The sequence below is a fragment of the Leptonychotes weddellii genome, chromosome 10 (genome assembly GCF_054177405.1).
Source record: "Leptonychotes weddellii isolate Sample4059 chromosome 10, ASM5417740v2, whole genome shotgun sequence".
In the NCBI taxonomy this organism is placed as follows: domain Eukaryota; kingdom Metazoa; phylum Chordata; class Mammalia; order Carnivora; family Phocidae; genus Leptonychotes; species Leptonychotes weddellii.
The window spans coordinates 86,460,347-86,477,288 of NC_138378.1; the positions used below are offsets into that span (position 1 = coordinate 86,460,347).

The 16,942-nt window shown below is 41.4% G+C and overlaps 1 protein-coding gene across 1 annotated transcript in view; it reads left to right on the forward strand.

Moving 5' to 3' along the window:
- The window catches only part of DNAH6 (dynein axonemal heavy chain 6), a 173,458-nt gene that overhangs the window by 89,207 nt on the left and 67,309 nt on the right, over window positions 1-16,942 (forward strand). The window contains exons 35-45 of the mRNA XM_081797290.1: window positions 2,764-2,916; window positions 4,217-4,357; window positions 6,044-6,286; window positions 7,625-7,792; window positions 8,276-8,511; window positions 9,644-9,905; window positions 11,026-11,149; window positions 12,313-12,509; window positions 13,666-13,869; window positions 15,011-15,136; window positions 16,768-16,932. Of these exons, the coding sequence (XP_081653416.1) occupies window positions 2,764-2,916; window positions 4,217-4,357; window positions 6,044-6,286; window positions 7,625-7,792; window positions 8,276-8,511; window positions 9,644-9,905; window positions 11,026-11,149; window positions 12,313-12,509; window positions 13,666-13,869; window positions 15,011-15,136; window positions 16,768-16,932 (2,019 nt within the window). The remainder of the gene's footprint in view (window positions 1-2,763; window positions 2,917-4,216; window positions 4,358-6,043; window positions 6,287-7,624; window positions 7,793-8,275; window positions 8,512-9,643; window positions 9,906-11,025; window positions 11,150-12,312; window positions 12,510-13,665; window positions 13,870-15,010; window positions 15,137-16,767; window positions 16,933-16,942) is intronic.

Genomic DNA, 16,942 nt, shown 5'->3' on the forward strand with positions numbered 1-16,942 from the left:
CTCCCAGCTCAGCGGGGAGTCTGCTTCTCCCTCTGACCCTCCTCCCTCTCATGCTCTCTGTCTCTCATTCTCTCTCTCTCAAATAAATAAATAAAATCTTAAAAAAAAAAAAAAGAATATAATTTCTAAGCTGGAATTAATGGCTATATACTACATTTATATTTTACAAAGAAAGTAAATATTTTCTAATACTACTGAAGGTTTACAAAAATTGATCATATGTTAGACTTAAACAAATTTTCAAGAAATTCAAAAAAGCATAAACTACGGTGATAATATTCTTTGTCCACGCTCTGATCAAAGGAGAAATTAATGATGTGGCTCAGGACTTTAAAACATTCATATAGGGGTGCCTGGGTGACTCAATCTTTTAAGCATCTGCCTTGGGCTCAGGTCATGATCCCGGGGTCCTGGGATCAAGCCCGGCATTGGGGTCCCTGCTCAAAGGACAGGGAGCCTGTCCTTTCTCTCTCTGCCCCTCCCCTCACTTGCATGCCTACGTGTATATACTGGGGAGCCTGCTTCTCCCTCTCCTCCCTGCTCATGCTGTCTCTTGCTAGCTCTCTCTCTCTCTATCTCTCTCTCTTAAATAAATAAAATCTTTAAAAAAAATTTTCATATAAAAAATTCCTGAGTCAAGAACATCAAAATTTAAATCTCTATTTAGAGAACAGGGAAAATGAACTTAATATAAATAAAAATCTGTGAATGCAGTCAAACAGTTCTTAGGATTAAATTTATAGATTTGAATAAAAAATTAGAAACTACATATATTAGTTGACTTAAAAGTTCAGGAAAATAAAGATCACAAGGTAACAACAACAACAACAAAAAGTGAATAATAAGATAAAAGCAGAAATAAGTAAATCAGGACAAAGAACTAACTAGTGTTTGCTCTTGGGGAAAATTAACAAGACACAATTATGCCAACTTCAAGAAAAAAACAAAAAGTTACAAGTGAAGAAAATAAAACAACAGATATTTTGTCATAGTTAAATATATAGAACTCAAACTTTTTAACACTAAAAAGTTAACTGGAACAAAAGGATAAATTGTAGATTTCTTAAATATTTGCATCAATTATTAGAGGCAAAAGGTTTATTTTATAATATGAAAACTACTCATTCAAATTTAAAGTTAAATTCCAATATTTAAATGGTTACAGTTTGAACAGATTTTTTAATGGAAAATAATAAATGTGGAATCATATTTGCCCTTGCTAATAATCAAAGAAATGCAAATTAAATTCTCCCAAAGCAAAATTCTCCCTAAACTAGCAAAAATAAATGTTAAAGGTTAATGAAATCTTACTTGAATTGAACGGGAAATTTAAAAATCTTCAAAATCCAGAAACTATTCATGCATTTTAATTGCTGATCCCACTCCTGGGAATTTTTTTATTTAAGATTTATTTATTTATTAATTTGAGAGAGAGAGAGAGAGAGCACGAGCAGGGGGGTATGGGGGAGGAACAGAGGGAGAGGGAGAAGCAGACTCCCTACTGAGCAGGGAGCCCAACACCAGGCGCAATCCCAGGACCCTGAGATCATGACCTGAGCAGAAGGCAGATGCTTAACTGACTGAGCCACCCAGGCACCCTCCACTCCTGGGAATTTATCCCCAGGAAATAATCCAACTGGGGAAAAAATCTATAGAACTACATATGTTCTTAAAATGTAAACAAGACTGTGGACCATTTAAGTCTATGTAAAAATAGAGCACATTAGCTCAATAGTGTGTTATGCTCCCATTAATGGTTATAAATACAATGAGTACTCTACAGAATTATGGATAAATATTTATGAGAAAATGTTAGCTGAAAAAGGGCAGAATATAAAATGGTTGCACAGGGGTGCCTGGGTAGCTCAGTCGGTTAAGCATCCAACTCTTGGTTTCGGCTCAGGTCATGATCTCATGGGTCGTTGGATCCAGCCCCACTTTGGGCTCCATGCTCATCAGGGAGTCTGCTTGAAAATTTTCTCTCTGCCCCTCCCCTCACTTGCATGCCTACATGTGCATGCGTGCTCTCTCTCTCTCTCTCAAATAAACAAAATTTTATTTTTTTATTTCATTTTTTTTTAAAGATTGTATTTATTTATTTGACAGAGAGAGACACAGCAAGAGAGGGAACACAAGCAAGGGGAGTGGAAGAGGGAGAAGCAGGCTTCCCACGGAGCAGGGAGCCCGATGTGGGGCTCGATCCCAGGACCCTGGGATCATGACCTGAGCCGAAGGCAGATGCTTAATGACTGAGCCGCCCAGGCGCTCCTAAACAAATTTTTAAAATAAATTAAAAAATAACTGTAAAATAAAATGTTTGTACATGTTACGTGAACCATGAAAAAGATGAATTCCTTTTAAGAAACAATACAGGAAAGGGGCATTTGGGGGGCTCGGTCATTATGAATCTGCCTCCGGCTCAGGTCATCGAGCCCTGCGTCGGGCTCCCTGCTCCACAGGAAGCCAGCTTCTCCCTCTCCCACTCCCCCTGCTTGTGTTCCCTCTCTCGTGGTGTCTCTCTCTGTCAAATAAATAAATAAAATCTTTTAAAAAAAAAGAAAAAGAAGCAATACAGGAAGGAAAAATGAAAAATCAATGCACTTCTGTGTTAGAATATTAAGATTCTAATTTTTAAGATTATTTTCTCTTAAAGATAAAATTAACTCAATGTGAATTTTGATTAAATATTTGGTTTACAATTTACACGTAATAAATGTGAACCGGTTGGGTGAGTTACAATGATCACTCTGCTTTCTTCTACAGATTGTAGTGGAGGAGTTCCTGGAAGATATAAATAACATCCTGAACTCAGGTGAAGTGCCCAATTTATTTGAAAAGGATGAACTGGAACAGGTTTTAGCAGCCACCAGACCAAGGGCGAAAGAAGTAGGCATTTCTGAGGGAAACAGAGATGAGGTAGGACATGTCACAGTGGTGATACGGCTTTAGTAAAACAAAAAGTTGTGTTAGCCTTCCTTTCTTTTTTTTCTTTTTTTCCTTTTTTTAACAATCTACAAATCCTTTTGAGGAGTCCATGGATGGATGTTTTTTCCAATATAATTGGTTTCCTTTGTAATTCTATGTATTTTACTCCCTGCATTCAAAGCATTGGTTCACCAGACTTCCAAAGAGGTCAGTGGCAAGCAGAAAACAGAAACCCTACTGCCCCACGGAGGTCATAGTCTTGTCCAAACTGGACAGTTTGCCATATCCTTCTTTCAACACAAAGGGATTTCCCATATCCTCCGTGCCCTGCCTGAGGAGTGCAGTACGTTTGATTCCCTTGCCTATCAGCAAGATCAGAGCACCTGAAACAGAAATGGATTCCCCCACGTCTCCGGGCCCAGCCCCATCCGAGAAAAAACCCAGCTCCTGTCCTCCTCCATTTCTCCAACACAGTGCTGGATTCCATATGCTGCTATTGGCCCGCCCCTGTGCTTTCCCTTGCTTCTGGACATTCTTCAATTTTTTGAACATTCTTTCTTAGGCCTTCTCCTCTGTGTCCTTTTATGAGATCTCCTCTACTCTACTAGGTCAGGGCTTGTACATACAAACAGCAGGGTCTACTTCAGCTGACGAGAGCAGAAAGGGGTTTATTCGAGGAACACAGAATCACTGGGAGAGCCCAAGAAAGGGACTCCAGGCTGAGTTCCTCAGCATGATCATGAGATGCACGTGGTAGAAGTCAGTGGTCAGGGAAGCTGCCGAGCCTGGAAGCCACTGAACCCATCAGCAATCAGCATGCTGCTGCTTTGGCTGCCGGCTCCAAAGCCACACATCCCCAGCCTTGTCAGAACATAGCTGACAGAAGGAGCCGCATCCCCAGATGGTGGCTCCAGGCCCACGCCGCTTCGGCCAGACTCTGCCCCTGCACAAATTGTAGCCCTGCCCCTGTCTCTCTCTTCAGTGGCCTCTACCCCAAAGCAAAAACTTGTAGGAATACCTCTCTCCACCTTACTCAAGAGGCCTCCTTAAATACGCTGATGAGGAAAACCTACATCACATCCAGAATCCTAGTTGCAATGGAGTCTGCCAAATGTCATTTTTAATCTTTCCAGACTGCATGAGGGGTTGGAATGGAGGTTGACCAAAACAATTCACGCATGTGCTACACTAACGTGTTTTTATTTAGTATTGGTAGACCAGAGGCATTAGCTAACACTTATTTTCATTGTTACTTCACCCTTATTTTAATTGAAATTTATCTTTTTGTCAGGTGTTTCAGCACTTTATCAGCAGAGTCCGTCAGAAGCTGCACATTGTTCTCTGTATGAGCCCTGTGGGGGAGGCCTTTCGGTCCCGATGCCGGATGTTTCCATCCCTTGTGAACTGCTGCACTATTGATTGGTTTGTCCAGGTTGGTGACATACCAGGATACCTCTCTGGGAAGCTGGATTCACTTGATTTTTTTTTTAAGTAGGCTCCACGCCCAAGGCGGAGTCCAACACGGGCCCTGAACTTACGACCCTGAGATCAAGACCTGAGCTGAGATCAAGAGTCAGAGGCTTGGGCGCCTGGGTGGTTCAGTTTGTTAAGCGACTGCCTTCGGCTCAGGTCATGATCCTGGAGTCCTGGGATCAAGTCCCTCATCAGGCTCCCTGCTCGGCGGGGAGTCTGCTTTTCCCTCTGACCCTCCCCCCTCTCATGTGCTCTCTCTCTCATTCTCTCTCTCAAATAAATAAATAAAATCTTAAAAAATAAAAGAGTCAGAGGCTTAACTAACTGAGCCACCCAGGTGCCCCTGGATTCACTTGATTTTAAAGGGGTAACACATTGCCCAAAAATAACTCAAGGGTACTTGCATTAGCTTTAAACCCTGCTAGGAATTTACTCATATACAGGAGATGACAATGATAAAGACCTAACAAAGGCTAAACAGAATTTATAAAGGAAGAGGAGACTGTGGAATTTAGCAATGTAGAAATTATTGGTCATCTTGACAAGAGCTTGGTTTCAGTGGAGTGATGGGGGAAAAGGTTCAAGAGAGAAGAGACAAGAGGAATCAGAGACAGTGAACATAGGCAACTCTTTCAAGAAGTTTTGCCCCAAAAGAACACCAAGAGCTGGGTAGTATCTACAAGGGTATGTGAGGTCAAAAGAAAAGTGTTTTTAAGTGGGAAACACAAATAGCATGCGTGTGTGCTGATGGAAGTGATCCAGAAAAGAACTATATTGATGGAGCAGCAGACAGAGTTAAGTGTAGTTGTACCAATGGCATTGAATAGGGCAAGAAGAGATGGGATGGAGTCATCAGCGAAGGGGTCAGCCTGGGCAGGGAGCGTGCACAGCATACCCCAGAGGAACAGGAGTGGGGGGCAGAGTATATGAGCACAGATAACAGGGAGATGGGAAGATGTGGGGGTGAGAGCTCACTGAATTCTGTTTTCGTTGCTTCTATTTTTAGTGATGTGGGAAGCGAGGTCATCAGCTGAGAATGAAGTGGAAAGAGGAGGTGTTAGCAGTCTGTAGAAGCTTTTCTGGGCTGCTCTAAGAACCCACTTCAGCTAGTTGTCACAAAGTTAAAGTGAGGCCAGTCGGCAAGGTTGTGTGTTTTTCTCTAGCCGTGCTCAACTACACAGTCACAGACATGGGGTAACAGAGAGTTGCATTTGGCTAAGGTTCAGGCGAGTCCAGAGAAACAAGAAAGGAGCAAAGAAGTTGAAGAGGTGAAGAGGACAATGATTATAATAATGGACCTGCATAATAAACAGAGTAAGGACATGAGGTCCTCGTAATGTATGTGATTTTATTCATGGAATTATTCTAAATACACCCATTCATTTATTTATTCAATTAACAAATCCTGATTAAACAACTTCCATGTGCCAGACACTGTGCTGGGGATAGAAAATGCAGCCCCAAACCCCTCTCTAATGAATGCAGCCATTCCGTTCATTACACATTACAGACATGAGTAGGAATTCATTGGGTAAAAGGGGGGACAAAGCAAGGAAGAGGTCCAGAGAAATACGTTTTCTTACTTGTTAAAATGTATATTATAGAAATGAGCAACAGACTTTCCAAATTATATCTTTATTTTCAGTGGCCTAGAGAAGCACTTCTTTCTGTATCAAAGACGTTTTTTGCAAACGTGGATGCTGGAAAAGAAGAACTGAAAGAAAAGCTTTCCCTCATGTGCGTGAACGTTCACTTGAGCGTCTCCACGATGGCAGAACGCTATTACATGGAGCTCCGCAGACGGTACTACACAACACCTACCTCCTACTTGGAACTCATCAATCTCTTCCTGACTATGCTGAGTGAGAAAAAGAAGCAGCTGGTTTCGGTAAGCATAATATTATCAATAAAAAAAAAATTTTTTTCTTTTGCTTGAACTCAAAACTTGCCAGAACTAGTGGAAGTTCTACATGCCATCTTACCTGCTGGAGCCTTGTCCATCCCCACATGTGCCCTTGACAACCTGCGACAGACAAAAAGATGAAAAGAATGTTTCATGCTGTCGGCCGAGAGGCCTTCCCCTTCCTTGATATGTATATTTTTTCTACTGTCATTTACCTAAGTGTGCCTCAGTAGAATGAGACGGACATAGTAACAGCATCAAAGTGAGGCGGTAAGTTAGACATCTCTGTAATATTTCATGAGAAGGAGAACCTTTTGTTAAGCAGCGGAGATGGAGTTTCGGTGGCCTAACATGTGTCCGTAGTTGCCATTAAGAGCAAGGACTTCAGTGTCAGGCAGACCATATACAACCTATGTTCTGCCTCTTTCTTACTGCACAACCATGAGCACATTTTGTAACTTCTAGGTCTTAGTAGAGAATAAGGTTTAGAAATTTCTACATCTACCACTTGGATTGTTGTGGAGTTTAAATAAGATACTGTTTGTGAAGGGCTTGGAATATGATCTGACACCTACGAGGTGCTCAGGAAAGAGTGGCTGCCATCACGATAGTGGCAGGCTATTAACATGAGCTGAAATTTTCAACATTTTAATCAAAATTAAAATAGAAGTATAGACCATTAAGATATTTTTAATGTTTTTCAGAGGATTTTTACTTGGTAAATAAATACATGCTTTGTAAAATAACTTGATATTTTGAAACCTGTCGGTTTGAACCAGGCTTTCTGACTCACCTTCAAAAAATAGTTATTCCCGGCTGCCTCCTCTTCTAGGTCCTGCCTCTTTGATCCTAGTCAGAAGTTCCTTACCACTGGGAAGTAGGGTTCAGATCCAGCAACCAGAGCTGAGTCCCCAGAACACTGACAAGTTCCTAGCTCTGCTCACCCATCTTGACGAAACAAGTTCCTAGAGCTGTGGCCTCCAGAAATTCCTATCTGAACTTACCCCTTGTTCATTCAACAGTCTACCAAGCTGCCAAGCTAAGGGAATAAAAATAATATGATGTGGTTCCTCGGTGAGCCCGCAGTCTGGTGACATGCCAACTGCTGTGGCTAGGGGACAGAGATCTACACCCACCGTGGTGAATGTCATGGTCATTTCCTAGAGTTCTGTTACCTGAAGATTTCTCTCTGTTCACAATTTTAAGTATTACAAACTGATTTACCAGTTCTGTAGATGTAAAATTCTAGTACATGAGTAAGAGATGCCAAGAAATGTATAGTTTATAATATTCGTTATAATAGATATTTTTATTGTCATCTAGGCACGTGACCGGGTGAAGAACGGTCTCACCAAGCTATTAGAAACAAACGTACTAGTAGATAAAATGAAATTAGAACTTTCAGCTTTAGAACCTGTTCTTCTTCAAAAATCACAAGATGTTGAAGCCCTGATGGACAAATTGGCAGTAGATCAAGAAAATGCCGATCAGGTATGCATTCCCTGACATTGTGGTCGTGAGAAGGTTTTGATCACCAACTGATCACCTATATATCATGACATGGGATTGGATTTTTTTAATTTTATATGTCTTTAAAATAATTAAGTGATAGTTTTAACAATGCTTTTAAGTTGTAAACAATCTACCTTCAATGAATCAGCCTGGTTCTCACCCTGAGAATGAGTGAACACAATGAGTGGGACAGAGAGTGGTGAGAAAAGTACCCCCAACAAGTATAAAGCAGCAGCTCTTCATCTCCTAAGAAGGAATGGTTTGTTCTAACAGCTTCAGCTCAATTATCCCATCAGCCTACCTGAGATGGACAAAGGAGAGCCGAAAATGCACTGTAGCTAATGCTCTTTCATTGTTGGTATAATCCAGAGGGGCAAATATGACGCATTATCATTGGCTTTGTTTTTAAACATTGAAATTCAAATAATGAGACCACCTAAGCAGCCGTGTTTCAATGTTTAGGTCCGTAGCATTGTGCAGGAAGATGAAGCAACAGCAAAAGTGAAAGCTGAGGAAACCCAAGCAATTGCCGATGATGCTCAGAGAGACCTTGAAGAAGCTCTCCCTGCCCTTGATGCTGCTAATAAAGCCCTGGATTCCTTAGATAAAGCAGACATATCGGAAATCAGAGTTTTTACAAAGCCCCCAGATATGGTCATGACTGTTATGGAAGCGATTTCTATTCTCTTGAATGCCAAGTGAGTACATCCATAATCATGTGTTACCAAAATGCATGGGGGAATTTCTTTGGTGTTTTTCTACATTTTCATTTATATGTGCTCATTCTCGTCTCTGCCTTCTTACTGATTTGGTCAGTCAATCAACAGATTGATTCAACAAGCATTTTTTTGAACATCTGTGTTGTGCTAGATGATGGAAGATACAAAGCTCTTCTCTAAGGCACATATAGGATAATGGGGAGACAGACATGAAAAATAATAATTTCAAGATATGCAATATTTGTGTAGTACCAGGACTTCCAAAAAAAAAAAAGTGCTCATGGAGAGGTGTGAGCAGGTTTTTGAGATATGATGCTCAGGTGGAGAGTGAGACTATGGGGAGAGCTCAGGGACCTTTGATGCTCGTGGAATGGGATGGGGCTGGGGAGGAGAGCAGTGATGACAGCATGCAAGGTCTTGTGTTTGATCCTGGAGATATGTAGTTTTCAAACCTTCTTTAGTAATACAAATTTTTTTCAATAAAAATTATAAGAAATCTTTCTATGTAAAACTGATCAAGCAAGGGTAGAAGTCCCAGAGGACCCCCACCCAGCTTCCCTGCTCCCTCTCTGGTCAGCACCTTAGTGGAGCCAGGGAGTTCTGCAAAGCATAGATGGAAAGCCTGGGCCAGAGGGGACTGAGAACCATTGAACATTTTCGACATAATCAGCTTTTCCTGTGAGAAAGACCAATCTGGCAGAAGTTCACAAGGAGCAGGGTTGACTGAGAGACATAAAACCAGGTAGAAGGTGATCATAGTGTCCTGGCAAGAGATTTTTAAGGACCTAAACTAAGGCAAGTGGGGTAAAAATGTGAGTGCCAGGGCACTGTAAAAATAAAACTATTATTTCTGTAATGTCTTACGTTTCTAAAACTCTGATTTTGTAATTCCTTTCTCTACCAAAACTGGGTTGGGATGAAACATTAGTCATCCAGGAATGTCTCCCCAGGAATTGTGGTGTACTTAACTACCAATGACTGGGATTATGGTATCAAGATTAAAACTACCCACTGATTGGGATAATATCTTAATGTTCTCAAAAGAAGACATTTCTTTTGTTCTTAAATTACTTTATTACAGTACTATTAACTTATTATGTCTGTCTTTCAGGCCTGATTGGCCAACAGCCAAGCAACTTCTTGGTGATTCTAACTTTCTAAGAAGACTTTTAGAATATGATAAGGAGAACATAAAGCCTCAGATATTGGCAAAACTTCAAAAGTATATTAACAATCCTGATTTTGTGCCTGAAAAAGTAGAGAAAGTGTCCAGAGCATGTAAATCCATGTGCATGTGGGTAAGAGCGATGGATTTATACTCTAGGGTAGTCAAAGAAGTCGAACCAAAGAGACAAAAACTCCGTGCTGCACAGGTACATCATTTGTGTTGCAATATTTTATACAATTAAAGGCCATGATCATTAGTCATTCAAGCTCCTGTGACTTTGTAAAACATAGATAGTAACAGTGCTCTTGAAAACTAGGTTTTTTTGTAGAAAAAGAGCTGGTGAAGATTATGCTTTCAGAAATGACCTCTAAAATCAGCCCTTTCCCAGCATGAAAGGAAAATAAGTCCGTAGTATAGTTGTATCATCAGGCCGATGATATTTTTCAGGTGCCTTTTAGCTCTAGCATGTGATGCTCTAGGTTGCATTTGCTAATACTCCCACACTCCGTGATGTCATCTGAGGGTCTAAAACCAGCTTAAGCCACAATCGGATGTGAGGTCCCAAGCAGAACAAAGAATGCTCATTGAGTGGATAGGGTTACTGAAAGGAACCGTGGCTCGAGAGCAGGGGTGGCAGACTTTTTCTGTGAAGACCCAGAGAGTAAATATTTTGTGTTTTGCTGGTTATCTGGTCTCCACTGCAATTCCTGAGCTCCGCTGTTGCAGCACAGGAACTGCCATCAATAATAAACGAGTAAGCATGGCTGTGTTCCAATGTCACTTTATTTATGCACACAGGAATTTGAGTTTATACAATTACCATGTGTCATGAAGTATTCTTCTTCTTTTGATTTTTTTTCCCCAACCATTTAAAAATGTAAAACCAATCTTAGTTTGCTAACTGTACAAAAACAGGCAGCAGGCTGAATTTGGTTTGCAGACCCCTGCTCTAGAGAACTCGCTAGGAAAGATTTGTTTTCCCAGTTGAGTGAACCTTTCATTTATTTCATCATTTAAAGTTAATCCACTGTAGTAACTAATTAATCCCAAATGCTTTGGGATTAATGTGCAATGGTACATCTGTTTCTCTATTCCTTCTGTGATTTATTTTATTGGGCTTTGTTTCTTGTTTTGTTTTGTTCTGTTATGCTTCTCGTATTTTAAAAACTGTACATTTGTTTTAACTTTATATACCATATCAAAATATTTTGAGACATGAAAAAGAGAACATAAATCCTATTTTTAAAATGTATTAGAAGTGGGCAAATTTTATTTTCTTTTCGGACCTTGGATTTTCATTTTAAATATTTATTTGATTTTATTAGGCTGAACTTGATATTACTATGGCCACTCTGAGAGAAAAGCAAGCATTACTAAAGCAAGTAGAAGATCAAATACAAGACTTACAAGATGAATATGACAAAGGTGTGAATGAGAAAGAAGGTCTAGGTAAGTAACTCATAAATTTATGGTGGTCAGGAGATGCCTGATTTTTTTTTTATTTAAATTCAATGAGCCAACATATAGTACATCATATAGTACAGCTTCAGATGCAGAGTTCAATAATTCATCAGTTACGTATAACCCAGTGCTCATCACATCACATCATGTGCCCTCTTTATGTCCATCACCCAGTTACCCCATCCCCCACCCACCTCCCTCCAGCAACCCTCAGTTTGTTTCCTACAGTTAAGAGTCTCTCACTGTGGGTGCCTGGGTGGCTCAGTCGGTTAAGCAACTGCCTTCGGTTCAGGTCATGATCCCAGGGTCCTGGAGTCAAGCCCTGCATCAGGAAGCCTGCTTCTCCCTTTCCTTCTGCCCCTCCCCCCACTCGTATTCTCTCTCGCTCTGCTCTCTCTCTCTCAAATAAATAATCTTAAAAAAAAAAAAAGAGTCTCCCATGGTTTTTCTCCCTCTCTGATGACTTCCCATTCCGTTTTCTCTCCCTTCCCCTATGATCCTCTGCCCTGGTTTTTATATTCCACATATGAGTGAAACCATATGATAATTGTCTTTCTCTGATTGACTTATTTCGCTCAGCATAATCCCCTCCAGTTCCATCCATGTCGTTGCAAATGGTAAGTATTCATCCTTTCTGATGGCTGAGTAATATTCCATTTTATATATATATATACCACAAGGAGATACCTGATTTTTAAAAGTAGAAAGAGTTTTCAGGCAGTCAGATCTCAGCTTCCTACATGTAGGACGTATTTCCACGGAGGTACTGCACTAGCCTAATGTAAGATTAGAGCTGCACATACAGCATACATTCAACTCCTGTGTGGAAGGCTTGTTGGGACATGTTCCACTATAGCACGACTTGACATATGAATTTGATCCAGAAAATAAACACTACCCAGACACAGAGAGAGCTAGCTCCAGCCAGAGTAATGGAGTATCAGAAAGGAGCCGTTTGCTTGGAAGAGGTGAACGTGGACTTGCTTCTGGAATGGGAAGTAACGCTGAATCGGTATGAGGTTTCATAGAGATGTACTGACATCATTAGCTAAATAATGCTAATGTCACTATAAGCAAAAGCAGGTGAATAAACATCTTATATTTTAGGAAAATACTGAATAACATAATTTGATTTTCTTAAAATTTTCTAGCAAAGACTATGGCCCTGACCAAAGCACGTCTGATACGTGCTGGAAAGCTGACGGCTGCATTAGGAGATGAGCAAGTTCGATGGGAAGAAAGCATTGAGAAATTCAATGAGGAGATATCAAATATCATTGGGAATGTGTTTATAGCAGCAGCTTGTGTTGCCTATTATGGGGCCTTCACAGCCCAGTATAGGCAATCGGTGAGTAAACTCACTTTCTGTGAGGAGTGGGGAGAAGCAGCTGGAACTGGCAGAGGCAGTTTTCCGGAGTTTAGAGGGAGGCTCTCCACTGTGAAGGTTCTCCATGATGGAAACTCCACAGCCCTCCAGCTCCCCCATCAGCCAGCAATGGTCTACCCCTAGGATTTCCTTAACACATTCCTTCCTTTCCTTTCCTGCCTTAGAAAGTTAGTCATCACTTCCTTATACAGCTCAAGAACCTGGGGGAAGTAAAAGGGCCAGGGAGTCCCCCACCAACTTATGATCAGAAGTGGCATCTAAAGTCAGCCAGGATGGGGGCACCTGGGTGGCTCAGTCCGTTAAGTGGCCAATTCCCAATTTCGGCTCAGGTCATGATCTCAGGGTCGTGAGTTTGAGTCCCACATCAAGCTCTACATTCAGCTGGAGTCTGCTTGAGAGTCTCTCCCTCTGCACCCCCCACCCACATCCATGCTCTCTCTCTCTCTCATAAATAAATAAATAAATCTTTAAATTCAGCCAGGATGAAGTTTTCTGAATTGGAGAGACTGCTACAAAGGGCTAGGCAATGGGAAGGAGCAGTAAATGAAATTATTTGGAGAGATTTTTCAGGCCATTTTTATGAAATGCCTTCCTAAAAAGGCTTCATCCTTGCCCTTGAGCTATAAAACCTAGTTAGTATAGGACTCGTAGACTCAACAGAAGCTCAGGGGTCATCTGGTGCCATGTGAGCCATGCCAGTGGTGCTTTTGGACTGTCCATTCACTGAAGGAGGTAACCCGCCAACATCCCCTGCCCCATCTACTCATTGCTAGTAGCACCCACAGTCATTGTGATAACCCCAAATTTCTCCACATGCCTCCAGACTCTCCCATCGGGGACAGTACACCCCTGGTTCAAGACTACTGTGATAACATTTGTCATTTATACATGAGAAAACTGAGGTTCAGACATGGGGAGTGACGTGCCCAAAGTCACCGCTAGTTTATGGTATGGTTCAAGGCCCCAGATCTGATTGTCAGTCCACTTCTTGTGTCCTATGCTTTGATGCCAGGATGCATGTGGAGACCGCTAGAACTTATAACCATGACATTCTGTATGTATCCTCATTTACCAAGTGTTCCTGACTCTATACAAATAAGTTTTCCTCCTCCCACAGCTTATAGAATATTGGATCCAGGACTGTCTGTCTCTGGAGATCCCAATTAATCCTTCCTTCAGTCTCATTAACATTCTTGGCGATCCCTACGAAATACGGCAGTGGAACACTGATGGGCTGCCCCGTGACATAATATCAACAGAAAATGGTATCTTGGTTACTCAAGGGAGACGGTGGCCTCTGATGATTGATCCCCAGGATCAGGTGCGTAACAAGTGCTTCAGATGCAGAGCAGCCTCCTAGCCCTGCATACTGTTATGCTGTCCGTTCCAAATTCCAAAAGTGGACTTGAACACACTTGTAAGATGTTGGGGATTTAGACCTAGAAGGGAGTTTAGAAGTCTTCTAGTCAAAAGGGACCTGGGTGGCTCAGTCAGTGAAATGTCTGACTCTTGGTTTCGGCTCAGGTCATGATCTCAGGGGCTTGATCTCAAGCCCCGAGTTGGGCTTTGTACTCAGCAAGGAGTCTGCTTGAGCTTCTCGCTCTCCCTCGCTCACGTTTTCTCTCTCTCAAATAAATAAATAAACCTTTAAAAAAATGTATTCTAGTCCAAGTTCTTCATTTTGTGGAGGCAGAAGGTGAAAGGGAAGAAGAGTCCAACTGCTCTGCATACTTGATTTTGATTGGTTTTATTTATGGGGTTGACCATTAGTTTTCTATTTTCTGTGGGAGCAGAAATTCATTCCTATAAAGTTCTTTTTTTTTTTTAAGATTTGATTTATTTATTTGACAGAGAGAGAGAGACAGCAAGAAAGGGAATACAAGCAGGGGGAGTGAGAGAGGGAGAAGCAGGCTTCATGCCGAGCAGGGAGCCTGATGCGGGGCTCAATCCCAGGACCCCGGGATTGTGACCTGAGCCAAAGGCAGACACATAACAACTGAGCCACCCAGGCGCCCTTCCTATATAGTTCTTGTTCCTAGAAGGTCTGAAGAGTCAGAATGAAGTCAGGGTAGGATGGGTTTTAGGGCAAGCCTGCCTGGAATTTAGAGAATCCTATTACCTGACTCCGAAGTCCATGGATCATACTGTTCTAAGTGGGGTTTAGAAAAGGGAGCTGTTGTCAGAGCCAGGAAGACAAGCTTGAATACATTAAGGATGGGCTTTTTCCCTAGATGTGTCTCTTCTTCATTTGTTTCAAATTTGAATAAAAGGAAGAATCCCAAACACTGGAGTTTAAAAGGTGCTTTTTATTTGCAGGGGGGTAATATTTTATTTTATCTTTTTCATCTTTCAAAACTGTTTCTAAATTGAACAAAATTTCTAAACTTTACTCTAAAAACTTTCACTTGCTGTCATCTATAAAACTCTAAGTCCAGTGTCCTGCTTTGTGCTTTCTCAAACAGGCAAACCGTTGGATAAGGAACAGGGAAAGCAAGAGTGGTTTAAAGATCATTAAGCTTACGGATAGTAATTTCTTACGTACACTGGAAAATTCAATCCAACTTGGTTTACCCGTCTTGCTGGAAGAGGTTTGCTTTTCACTTTTCTTTTCTCTGGTTCATCCCCAACTTTCAGACCATATCTGGAATCCTATACGGGCCACACCTGCATCATGCTAGAGACACCAGTCAGCTCCATTTGCAAGTTGTTCAAACCAGTCGCTTTGCTCCTTAAACGGTGCACTATCACGTGGGGAGCAATCCATTGGCTGAATGATTTTTCTGATTCCAGACATGGTTTTGGTGTTAGTGGGATGGGCTGTTTTCTGACACTGCTGATTCTTAGCCCCGTTGTGGCTCTTGATGGTTAGCTGCCATGAAAGTGCAGAGCAGCAGAGTCCTGGGGCCAGCAGGAACTGTCTACACATGCTGACGACGGGAGGCCAGCAAAACATTCTGGTGGGCATAAATATTATTATTCTCTACCCTTCTAGCCTTGACCGACCAACATAGGAAAGATTCTGTCGTGGGTCCCAGGCCCTCACCCAAACCCTGATGTTACAGGGGAGGGTAAAGTCTCCCCAAACCTTTGGTGCAGTTATGTTAGCCCCAAACTGGATTCTTCAACTGCAGTTTACTTTGTAACACAGGAGGTCCTGGGGGAATTTCTTCTCCAAGGCAGGGCACAAAAGACTTTCTATGACGTTCTGCCCCTGGATGGCAGGACCTTGTAACTGCTTTCTGTGACTTGGAGTCATTAACATGCACCTAGCTGCTTTTTACATTCGTAAAGCAGTATTTTCCAACTTCCTCTCCACCTATTCGTGGGTGTGAAATGGAGTTAGTCGGTCTCAACCAGCATTTTTTAATGATATAGAATAGATTTTTAAGAACACAAAATTGCATCATAGGTGGAAATGGAAATTTTATCTCATAAACTTTTGTTTACATTCTTGGGTATCATGTCACAGTATGAAATAGATTTGTTAACTATGGATTACAATCAAATTTTGACAGCTCCTGGGTCATGGACCCCCATCACACCCATGCTGACATAAGGGTGTTTGTCATGGGGTGTGATAGCAGTGTCTGCAGGCCCAAGTTCTTGCCAACAGTCAAATTTGCTTTGAGGGAAAGAAAATAGCTATCATACAAAATAGAGGTCCACAAACTTTTTCTGTTAAGAGCCAGATATTTTAGTTTTTCTAGGCCACATACAGTCCCTGTACAAATATTATTCAAATAAATATTCTTCTTTGTTTTGGTTTGGGTTTAGGGTTTTGTTTTTATAACCCTTGAACAGGGTGAAAATCATTTTTAGCTTAAGAGCCATACAAAAACAGGTCACAGAGGGCAGGATTTGGCCTGCAGGCTGTAGACTGTCATCATTTGCCTTAGAACAGCCATGAGAGTGAACAGATCATTTGTCTGGGTCCTGCCGAAGGGCCACGTGCAGAGACCCGCCTTTCTCAGATTCTTCCTTATGGGGATGAATGGTATGTACAATTAGTCTAACCATCTGTATTGCCTTCACATGATCATATTTTCATCTAATATACACCATTAGAGGTAGTGAGTGCATAGTAAGAGAAATATCTATCAGATCACTGGAAAATTGCTCATTCAAAGTAAATTTGGAGGCCTAAGGAATTTAGAGAAATTGATACCATCCATTTTAATGGCTTATTTTTTTTTTTTCGTGTTCTATTTTAACTTTCAAGCTTAAAGAAACCTTGGATCCAGCTCTAGAACCCATTCTCTTGAAGCAGACTTTCATGAGTGGTGGACGGCTGCTCATTCACCTTGGAGATTCAGACATTGATTATGACAAAAACTTTAGGTTCTATATGACAACCAAATTGCCAAATCCCCACTACCTGCCTGAGGTATGAGCTG